At 37.5% G+C, this 12,338-nt stretch overlaps 1 protein-coding gene across 7 annotated transcripts in view; it reads right to left on the reverse strand.

Moving 5' to 3' along the window:
* The window catches only part of TENM3 (teneurin transmembrane protein 3), a gene marked incomplete at both ends in the record, with an annotated part of 327,594 nt that extends 315,731 nt beyond the window's left edge, over nucleotides 1-11,863 (reverse strand). For all 7 annotated transcript variants that reach the window (XM_080639194.1, XM_080639193.1, XM_080639192.1 and 4 more), the window contains one exon: nucleotides 11,632-11,863. In XM_080639194.1, coding sequence (XP_080495320.1) covers nucleotides 11,632-11,863 — 232 coding nt within the window. The remainder of the gene's footprint in view (nucleotides 1-11,631) is intronic.
* Nucleotides 11,864-12,338: the final 475 nt, after the last annotated feature.

Consider the following 12,338-nt stretch of genomic DNA (forward strand, 5'->3'; position numbering starts at 1 on the left):
AGTGCCTCAACAGTTCATAAAGACTTAGAAACAACTTGGCAATTGTAATGAACTAATTCCTGAGAAGAAAATGTAGATACAGAATAGGCAGAATGCTTTGTGGTGGTGGTGGTGTTTGTTTTTTTAACTTTTCTTTGAAAGAAAAAATACTATGAAGTGAAACTATGAAGAAAGAAACCCTGGACACAGCACTTCAAGGAGACTTGTTCTGGAGACACCTTTGGGAGTTTTGTACTGTTTGGGATGATGTATCATGAAGTTAGGTTTTAAAATAAAAAATAATGCTGTTTAGGTACCACACTACCATTTGATACTGAATACTCTTACCTGGGAATATCAATTTATGTGTAGTGTAAGGACTGCTGACACTCTCCATTTGTGAGAACAAGAAGAAATGTAATGTCATAACTCTAAAATAACTTTCAGAAGCTTGCACAGTAATCACTGTTAAAAACGTAGCATTTGCCAACAGTAACCATATATATCTACTTCTTATGTTGTAATCACATAAAATTGGTGTATCTCCTTAACTACATTAAATGCATACAAAAAAGTGTAATAATTCTTTTTAAGAGTATGTATATGTGCGTGCATATACCTTTTTCTGCCAGAATCACACGGGTCACATTGTGTAGAAATGTAGATGATTTTTTTTTTTTTTTAGGTTTAATAAAATACTGCATATAAGCAAATTTGATGTATGCAGAAATTGCGTATTATTTTAGAAATCCAGAAGCTAACAGCTGGAATTAAATGGAAATACGCTGTACTTGTGCCACATTTGTTTCCTTGGCTTAAATTGAAGAGTTTGTTCAAAAACATCGACAATTACTTAAGCTTCAAGTTGGAAATGTTATCTTGTGGAAATGGATTTTTGAAGAGGACTGCTAAACAAAAGAATAGGCCCCATGGTTCTTCACTTGTTAGTCCTTGCTCTAAGTTGAATCTATACTAAGTATACACACGGAGATACTCTCTTAAAAACCATGAAAAGTGGAAACAAACAGAAAGAAGGAATAAAAAATATCCAACAGAGAATTTGTCAGCATCTCCGGACATCAGCACTGTCCTTAATAATTCATTAACCCCTGATAAGTTGACAAGTCAGGGTTCAGCAACAATAGACTATTTTGGAAAGAGGGAAAGAAACAAAAATCTGAAAAGCCTCCAAAGCATCTGCCTAGTTAACATCAAAAAATACACCCACACCCCTACCTTTTAAACCAGAGGAATTATAGTTTGAGTGCTTTTGTCAGCTGGTTTTGTTGTAACAGGATTTGCATAGTACCAAAAATGCAGAGGTCCCAAACCCATCCAAACCCATAGCCAAAGGTCTGTTTAGTTTAGCTCTTGCTTATGTTTCTGAAGAAGTTTTGTGCTATGTCTGCTGTCTCTGCACCCTTTAGTACGTGTTAGTCCCCTTTTTAATCTATTCTTCCTTTGTATCTTGCCTTTTTTCTATAACACCACCCTGTCACTCAAAAATCACTCTGTGATAACACATGACAAAAATACTTACATTAAACTTAGAAAAACTGTCAAACAACAAAAGCTATGTATGCACAAAACTATGACCATGGTCCTTAGGAGAACAATTTTCTCCCATAGATTTCCTTGATTCCCTACTTAATCCTGATTTTATTTTTTTTAATTAAAAGAAGTCTCATCCTTTTAGAAAGCAAATGAGGAAAAATATTTTTCTCATGTTTTTATTTTCAATCTGCAGAGTACTGCAAACAAATATATCCTCATAATACAATGCTTATCATATAAGCTTATTATACAAGCAGCACTGATGTCAACACTGCTGAAAATTGTTATTGCAAGGACCATGCTGTTTTCTGCTATTTTGATATGGGGAAAGTACTTCCTTTTGTATTTATGTTCAGATACTATTAGTGGGCTATATTTGAAGCAGGTTACCTGGAGCTCATTCACAGTACCTCTGAATACTTTCTGCAGAGTGGAAGCCAGCACGCAGATGCACCGCATCTTTGAAATGCTTCACCATTTCTGTACAACCAAGAGCTCCAGACTACTGATCTGATTCAACACCACCTTGTCTTCCTAACTCATACACATGACAAGTAAGAAGGAATAACTGTTAACTGCCAACTGGCTCGCCTGTTCACTTCTCTAATTCCTGAAAAACACAGAGTTCAGTTATGTGCTAGTCGAAGATGGAAAAAAGAGCTTCTTTGTATATAACAGCAGGCAGCAAAACTGTTCTCAGGGCACTAGCTAGTCAGTACAGAACCACTGAGAACATGGGTTAGATGCCATCTTCCTAGATGATCAAAGCAGAGCTGGGCTGGTTTAGCATGAATTTCATGCATTCCTATGGGATCTTAAACATCATCTATTTTCAAGTGCCAGTCCTACCTGGTTTCTTAAGGAAAAACATGCAACTTCTTTATAAAGAAATAATAGGTTTTTCTATTTACTGTGGCAAATCCAGTCTGGGACACCTACAAAAGTGGTCCTTTGGAAGGAAAGGTCTTGAGAGGAAGGACACTAAAATGGAAATGAATGTACAGTAGAATAGCAAATTTGTTGGAAATGAAAGGGCAAAGATTTAAAAAAAGAAAAAAAAACCCACAACAGCAAAACAGATGCCTTGAATGGTCTATAAAACTGGTAAGTAGTGCAAAAATGCTGTCTCCAGAAGTCAGAATGTTAGGTGGGTAGAATACAATTACACAAAAGAGAGAATGAGTAATAGATGTGATACCATCTATTCTGTCACAAACTTTACTATAAATTTACTAAAAAGGAGTTTTCAAAGCTGTACTTGCAGAGTTCTGTTTGCTAAGGTGCAAGAAATTGCAGTGAAGACTGACAAGTAATGAGCTTTGCCTATGTTAACATTTTTCCTTTCTGATTCTGCAGAGTATTTTGCTGTTGTTACTTCAGTTTGATTTTCTCTTTGTTTTTGTGAAAACGATCTGTGAAATTTAAACCATCCCAATCCACTGTATCACATTTTCCTCCTGCTTTTAATTCCTATGTTTTTCTCTTCACTCATCACAACCTTCTTCCTTGTCACCTCTTAATCTCTCTTTCTTGACTTTTCCGCCCTCTTCACTTCTCCATCGTAACCTCCTTTTCTCATCATTATCTGATTCAGAGAGCAGCTGTAAGAGTCATATGAAAGACATTTGCTTCTCCAAAAATCCAGTAAATTACATAATAACAGCATTAAATTATATTAAATGTTAGCAACTGTGCATATCATCTTCACATGCTTGTTTTTCTGAGCAAACAGTAACATAGCTCTCGCATTCCTTATAGGCTTTCAAAAGCACATAGGGATTCAAGTCATGGACTCAGTGACTTCTGAAAAAGTTAGTGCCAGATACTGTGAGTTCTTTGATCTGCACTTACTATGCCACTCTTGGTAGAAGAAGTTTACGTAGGACTCAAAACCCGAGTCAATTTTAAATAAAAAATAACCCCAAACCAAAACCAACCCCCCCCCCAAATTAAAATATTTCAAGCATCATATTAAAAGAGCCATGTATTTTTACTAGCATTAAACTATAGAATCACAAGGAGACATAAATTGAAATGCTAGCCTGGGAAAGTTTTTATATTAAGAAATAGAATAGAATCTTCCTGCCACCAGTTTTCCAAATTCTGGTTCAAACATGCAGACTCTTCTGTGCAGTATGAGAGACTCAATTTTATTCTCTGTTAGGCTGGAGGGTGGTAGGGAATCCTCAGTACTAATCCATGGACTAGAACATATGAAGCACTCCTTAATCCAGTATAAAGATAAAGAACTGTTCATCAAACCCTCTGTAGTTACTACAGAGTAAGATTAAAGTCAGCTGCAGATAATTTCACAACTGCACAACTCAAAGCTTCAAGCTACAGCATCAGCAATAATGCTCCAATAAATTAGTTAATAATTTAAGCATTATGGTTCCAGATCTTGGGACTTTAAATAAAAATCTGTGCTCACGACTATGATTACATAATATAAAAACTAAATTGAGAGAAACTAACATAGCTGTCCAGATCATGGGCTGCAAGAGGAAAAAAAAATCACCCCAAAACCAACCAAACAAAAAACCCAAAACCCAAACCCCAAACCTAAAAAACCCCCAGGATTCTGTGGATTTAAAAAAAGAAACGTAACTCCATGAGCAGCAAGGAACACAAAGTCTTGATCATGACCAGAATGACAGCATAGACATTTCAGACCTCTGTCTTAATCTTTGGATCCTGGAACCAAATCATCAACACCTCAGCATCCATTTATTACAAACTACAAATAAAGACTAAATTTGATAGATGTGAAGAAAATATGACTCAAGGGTAAGCAATGTAGAGATGATGGATATCCAGTCTGCAAAGAGCCTACAACCACAGATTTGACAGGTAGGAACAGCCACATTAAGGTCAGTACGATGCTAATGACATGACATACAGCTTGAAATGGCGAGAAGGTGAGGAGAAAGGAGGCAGTATGAAAGGAATCACGCAAAATAGAGTTCAGGCTCACTGTCTTTCCTCCATACAGGGAGGAGTGAAAAACTACCATTATTTTTGCCTTTCCACAAGGGAAAAGCATGTTTGACACCACAAGTGAGCAGAGAGACCTTCACAGGGATGTGTCTCTCAGCTTGACAGAAAACTTGATTAGTTCAACAGGCCCTGAACCGGTAAAAAGAGAAAAAAACAAAACACCACACCTATTCAGAGCAGCCTATATATTTCTATTTGTAGGACTTCATAAACAAGTACCCCACACTCATGGCAATCAGCTCTGTCTGCAACACAAGGACTGAATGAGACGCTTGGACCATTGCTATAGGTAAGTGAAAGAAATAACAGGAAATACAGACCCAAGGATTTCTGCAGAAATGAAAACCTCTTTTACTCCCTCTCTCACTCACATTTTCCATCACACCCTCCAAGAGGGTTTCTATTCTGTAAAGCCCCATAATAGATGTAGTGTAGCATTGTCTTCATTTAGATTTTCTAGCAAAATGTCTATTATACTAAAGACAAGAAAGGATTCAACTCAGATATTTATGGCACTGCAAAGCAAAAAAGAAGAAACACAAAACTAGAGGCAAATGTGTTCCCTTGGCCCTGCCATTTCCTCTTTCAGCTTTAATTAGCTCAGTAATGCTGAGTACTGACTCTGAAGTCAGTAAATTGTGACATTGTGCAAACTTATTTCAGAATCAGGAACTTTCTGAGGAATTACTCCATTTTACGTCTCTGCTTCACTTTCCACATTTATTTGCCAGTGATCGAATAAGCAATCACTCACAGCTTGGCCTACAGCCCTGACTCTCAGCCCTAAGCACTAAATCAATGGACAGCACAGACTGGCCTCTTCAGCCTCTTTCATTCCTCACCCCATCAGTAACTGCACACTTTTCTAGCTTTATTCTCTCCTTAGACGTTAACACACTGAAGCAATCTTTCATAGGCATGCATTTATCTCCCCAGTTCTGAGTTTAGTTTTCATTATGAAGACGAGCAGCACACACATCTCAGTATAAGGGCTATGGAAAGGTGTAGGAGCAACTACAGACCCTTTACAGTATCTTTCTTTCTATGAGGCTGGAACTCCTTGTGAAGGCCTGTTGCTCACCTTACAAATCCCTAGTCAATATGATCAAGAACTTAATTCTTTTATTTTGCAACTGGACTGGTCAAAGCAAGGTTTTTACTCTGTGGACCAAGGCTGTGTAGAAATGCCTGATCAAGCAGTCTACTGACAATAACCAAGGTTGATTTTTCCCTGGAGAATCACAATTGCCCTTTGTCTCCAGATCTGTAGCTCATCTACAGACCATGATCCACAAGGGGACAATTTCAGCTAGATGAATACCTTAGAGCAAGTATGCATACCACTGAGCGTGAGCTAAATGTATTACCAATCAAATAAAAGTGAAAGGTTTTTCTTAGTACCACTCTGTAGCTAATAGAGTAACTTTAAAAGTCAACAGATCCTTATCACCCGGAACCTGAAAACCAATTAACTTCTTATTGTTGCTTTAAGGAGTAACTAGTACAGCAATGAAAGATGATAATATTACTTAGCACTTACAGAGCTTTTCATCTTCAAAGCATTTTGCAAACATAAACTAATTAATCTTCCCAACACGCCTGTGAGGTGGGTAAGTGTTATTATTCCTGTAGTACAGAGGGGAAAAAAGAAAGCCCAAACCAAAAAAAAACACCTCTGGCAGAAGGTTGTGTGTGTAGCTCAAGGCCACAAAATTATCCAGAACACACTGGCACTGCATGCTGCTTACATAAGTTACCCACTTAAATCAGGCAGATACTGCAGGTGGCCGTGTTTTAGCATAACAAAAAAGTATCTGTCATGATGACAATCAGGACACATCTTGCACTGCAGCCAGGAACATAAAACACTAATTCTAATACCTGCCTCAGGTTTTGAAAGACAGCACTTGCCATGTCACTGAATGGTGATTAATTTGCTCATCAGGTGATCACAGAGTCACTTATCTATTATTTCATACCTTCTCGTAAACAGTCTGCAAAGCAGGCTGATTCACTTCTATTGAGAAGCACTTGCCTACTCAACAGTCAAAATCAGCCGCTCATTAAGGCATAGGTAGTGGAAGGTCAAAATGGTCTTGCATGTACCTCCTTCCACTGCTTCACACAGGTTACTTTAAAGTAGGCTCTAGGTTTAAAAACATGACCATTTAAATCCTTTAATCCTACAGTTGACATTTATGAAGACTAGAAAGATTAAATATTTTGCTATTCAAATAACTCATTTTGAGTAGCTCGTATTTCAAAGCAATAGACTTTGGAATCATATTACATCAGGATAGAAGTTGCAATTAACATTTCAGATTTCTGAAGTCTTAAAAATGTATCCCTGACAATGTTTAGTATCTTATACAATAAAATTGTCAAAGCATATATATCACTGTTTCAGGTCCCTCTTTCATTGAATTGTGGGATTTTTCTAGCAACTAAATCTAAGTGTCATGGGAGTGGCAGCTGAACGATACCTATGATACATCCACACACTGGAATGTACTGTATATGGCTTTGCTTTTCAGTGACCTGGTATCAGTGATTCAGCATATAGCGAAGAAAAGAAACTATTTTTCTTCACTTGTTTGGTAAATTGAGCCCCTCTTTTTGCAGTTCCCAGGAGTTATTAGGGTATTTAATCTAATTTAGGCACTTCAGTATTCAAGAAGAGTACAGGTACAAAACCATGCATGGAAGTACTTTTTCCTGCAAAACCGAAAGGGGTGGCATGAAAATAAATTACATTAAGGCTTGGCTGACAGTGAATTGTTCTGATTGACAAACATGGTGAACTCATTCTCACTGCTAGCTAAGACAACCAAATAACATCACCTGCAGGCTAAACCACAGCTGGCTCAAGCTTTCAAAAATAAAAATTTAACAAAGCTTCCACTGCCTCATCGGATCTTCTACTAGCAAAAGGTGTCTGCAGCTCAGCCTTTCAATTCACACAGTTCACAAACAGTCCTGTGATTATTTGGTACAAAAGGATGAACATGTGCAAATCTGCAGTACAACCTGCCGCCTGTGCTCATGGGTCAGCCTCCTGCTTCTGTGCAAAAACTCACTGACATAATATACATATCACTCTATAGGGTCACTATGCTGTCCTGCAACAATATTATTTGAAATGAAACAATGACTACTTAAGAGGTATTGCATATTCCTCTCTTCCCTTTAACATGTATCTGATGGTAAATAAATACAGTTTTTGCCTACCTGTATTTGTCTTACTAACTTAATGAAAAGTTTAGTTCTTGTGAGTTCGAGTTTGATTCAGGATCAGCCTCAAATTATTTTTATATTGTCATATTATTATGAATTCCAATTATTTTATCCTAATGCAATTTAAAAAATACAAATTACTTTCTACATTGCCAAAATCCTTCCCTCCCACTCTGCAGTCACATCACACTTTCAGGTATTTTTGAGGAAGAGACCTCGAGGATCATCTGGTCCAACCTTTCTTGGCAAAAGCCCAGTCCAGACAAGACAGCTCAGCAACGTTTCCAGATGAATCAAACGTGTCTAATGTTGGGGAACCCCCCACTTCCCTGAGAAGATTATTCCAATGGCTGATTGTTATCATTTGGCATAGCATTTTCCTATGTACTTTGTGTTACTTCACACAGCAGTTTTATTTTGTAAACACAGAAGTTTCTCTGTACAACAGAGAAATTCAACCTCATATAGTCAGCTTAAATCCTGAGTTCAGCAAGATACTTGGGCATGTTCCAAAATGCAAGCATTCAGGTTGCTGAATTCAATTAGAGAAGTTGTGCATTTAAATCAGGCTGCTCATTATAGTTGGATACTTCAAAGCATAAGAAAATAAAGTGTCTTCTTCCTCCCTAAACACATAAACAGCAAACAATCATATTGCCACACCTAGGAAAGTAAACAGTCTTTCATGGTGCTTCATCCATTGTCAATGAATACTTTTAAAGGAAAAAAGCTCACGGTCTTTATTTACATCGTGGGGTGCTGAGTTTAATTATCCACAGGCTTACCAATTTTTCAGAATCATAACAACAACATGAAAATAAATAGCTAAAACAGTAGTTCTAAAAATAGCAGGCTAAAAAATCCTCATCTGAAGAGTTTAAAAACAAAGCCAGTTTTACAACAGATGAAGGGGCTTAAGAAGACCACCACAGCAGGTCTCTCACTGATGTCAACCGAAAGCATGCTGCCTAGATGAAGTTACAATTTCCTAAACAAGCATACCTGCCCTTCAAGTCTTGTTAAACGGTTTTCAAAATTAACATGATAATCCCAGTTATATAATAATTTTACATTCAAACATTTTACTATATGTTTTAAATCCTATTTTTTTTTTGGAATTACAGTAACATACATGCATTTTTAGGCTCTTATTTACGTAATTAATCTCAAGCAGAAAATAAGCCGAGAAAAAAGTTCTGTGACTGGAAGTGACAGTTGGAGAACCTCCTCTCGACAAGATGTCCTGGGATAAACCTACCACTAAACAGGACACACTTATCTCCAGTGGCAGTATCCATTCTGGAATTCCTACCATGGGATTTTGGGAAGCAGGAAGCACAAAGATGGTCTGAGAAATCTCAGAAAGAAGAGGTGAGAAATTTCTGATTCATTAGCAGAAAGCTTTGAAGGGCTTTACTCCAAAATATCAGCCATAAAAACACATTGACATTTTTAAAAGTGTGCCACATTTGAGGGACTCGAGAACCTCATGTAACTACTCCAGTAGCTTTCCAGCAGACACTGGAAACTTAATATTGTTATTTTACACATTATGGGGGAAAAAATAAGTGAAACATTAGTCATGATTAATTTTAAAAATTAATTTCCAATTAAACGTATTTATTAAAGCTTGCCTTTTCTGCTTCTAGATTTATTTCCTGTTGATTTAGCAGGCTAGAATGTAATTAGACTGTCAACAAAGCTACGTCTGCGCTCTGTTGCTAGACAGGGGAAAAAAATAAATACAGGGAAGCATGTTTTATATATTATTTAAAAACCTTTGGAATGACCTTGAAGACCTTTTCCACAAAATGCTTCCAATGCCAGAAGCAGCAAATTATTTCAAAGATGAATCAAAAGGAACACACTACCTAAGACAGCAAAACAAGCCCTTTATACCCTGACCCTATCAAACCTGCAGGCGGTCCCCAAAGGTGCTAAACCAGCATGCATTAGAGGGGAAGCCAATAAGCCAAACAAAGAGAACTGAAAGGACAACAAGAAAAATCAAATGGGCACAGATGACAGTGCTGAGACCACTGAAAGGTGAAGATGACACTACATATGCCAGACTTCCATTTTAGGGCTATAGACAAGTAATTTATTGCATATTGGGCAATAAGTATTAGCTAAATACTATGTGCATTTCTGAAGAAAACGAAGAGAAAAAAAGCACCAAAGCCCCAGCGCACCATCGTACATGACATGACAGACTACAGAACTTCTTCCATTCCATTACTGCTATTTAAAAACAACAGTACCCTATTCAGGCAATAGTTTATGAATTCATCACATAAATGACCTCTATTTTGATAGAATTTTGTCACTACTACTAAAGAAGTGTCTACAGTACAGGTCTTAGAAAGTTTCCTCTTGAATTTACCTTATTAAAGTAATGAGATAAAGGTTACTAACATCTTAAAAACTACAGAGTAGTGATGACCTGAGGTTTCAACATATCACAGAACCCAAAAATACACAGCAGAAAGCAGACAGACTACAGTAGGTGCAAGCCTAAGTTACACCAGCCTAAGAGAAATATTTTTATTTTCTTTGCAAACATTGGTAGGCAGAAGTCAACACCATGTGGCCAGCTCTAATTCTAATGTAAAGTTATTCTACTTGGAACAAAGAAAAACCACCAATAGGGAAAATATTTTTAAACCTTTCTAAAATAAAAACTAAGGACTTCCTCACAAGGAGGAAGCTTTTTTTTTCCTACCCATAAATCTATCCTTGTTTCCTCATAAAAGAGAAGACAGCTTTATACAAAAGAATGAGGTATAAGTTCACAAAGCTCTTTGTCTAGCTTTATCCTTTCAGATAACTGTGCTGCAGTACTCCACACATTTCGTAACTTGTTTTTCTTTTCCTATGTTAAGTAGTTTAGTTGTAAAAATGCCAATTCCAGAAACTACAATTTTGAAACCAAAAGTGATGTGTAAATGCTTAACCCCAACTGGAGCCAAGTACAACCCCTTAGAACCACTGAGGTGCAAAGGAACCTCCTGAGGTTATCTAGTCAAAAGCCTCTGTTCAACTACTGTCAGTTACAAGAAGTTGCCCAAGACTACATCCAGTCAGGTTTTGAGCATCTCCACGGCTATTTAGATCTCTTATGTCTCTCCAGTCCTGGACTCCAACACTGAGCTCCAGTAATGTGTTAGCATCTGGTTAGATACCACAGATATCCACTAAAAACAAAACAAACCACAACAACAAACCAACCCAACCCAACCCCCCCTCCCCCCCCAAAAAAAAACCCAAAAGCCAAAACCAACCCCAACAAACCTAAATGCATTGATCGTGAATTAATTCACCTTAGTCACCATACAGTGCTCTGTTACTGCCCATGTGAGCTAAAAGATAAAGGCATTGAGCTAATACATTATTCTTACACTCATCCACACACACTGTGTTTCCCTAAACCCGTTCATAGAGTTTGGCCTTCTTGGAACAGTTGTATTTGTTTATTCTTATTAATTTTGAAGCTATTTACATTTTAGGTATATTTGAGTGGCAAACATTTGGGCAATCTGCTACTGAGTCAAGTTGATGCTGGGGGTCTAATTTTTAAACTGTAAGGCCTGAATACTTCACATGAGTTTGCAAAGTTGTCACTGACCCATTGCCCAACATGGGCCATTTACTTAACTTTCCTGTGCATCATATATTATCTATTTCAAAGATGGTACACAATGCTTTCCCATCTTTGTAAAACATCTAAGGAGATACAGGTGTACTATGTGTGTAGAGTATTACTAAAATTAATGACACCCGTATAACAGCATACTTTTCCTGCAGCAAGAATGCCTGGTTACTTGGTACTAATGAATTATACACTCTATATTAAAACATCTTGCCTACCTTGTCTGGTATACTCATCTGCTTCTCTGTGGACCAAATCTTTTACCCGGTTTCCATACAGCAACCTAGAGGAATCATGATCAAAAGCTTTCAAGGTTTCGCTGGAGCTGTAAGACTTCTGTGTAGGCACTCTGCACTCCTCATTTTCTGCAGAAGAATTTGTATAGCGCCGCTCCTTGTCTCGTCTGCTCTTTGTCAGGGAACAATAAGGCCTACGTTCCTTCACATCCATACTTCATTCCTTCTCTGTGCACATCAGTCCAGCTTATTTAGAAGTCTTCTCTACATTCAGCTTACATTCACCTATAACAAAATTAGAAAGACAACCGCTGATGTGTTACAATGTCCTGTAATAGCAGTGATTGCTTCCTAACTGTCTGGGAGAGAAGGAAAGATCTCAATCAGTGATGGGTGAGAGACACTTCTGTAACACTTGCGAGATTTCCCAGAGTCTCATACATAAGCTACCCTGATCAAAAAAATTAGCAAAGAAATTTCTGTGAACAGCACCACAACAATTTTCATTTTTATATAACAGATTACAAGATCGAAAGCAGACTGAGAACTTGGGGGGGGGGGGGGGGGAAATGTAGCTTTTCAGCTTTAAGAACATGTTACTGACCTAAAGTCTATCTGTAGGTAGACAGTCTTTTTCTGAGAAGGATGCAAGCTTTAATGGCAAGTCTGACTTCTTTCTGTTTGTCATA

This window comes from Psittacula echo (genome assembly GCF_963264785.1).
Source record: "Psittacula echo genome assembly, chromosome: 1".
NCBI classification, from domain to species: Eukaryota; Metazoa; Chordata; class Aves; order Psittaciformes; family Psittacidae; genus Psittacula; species Psittacula echo.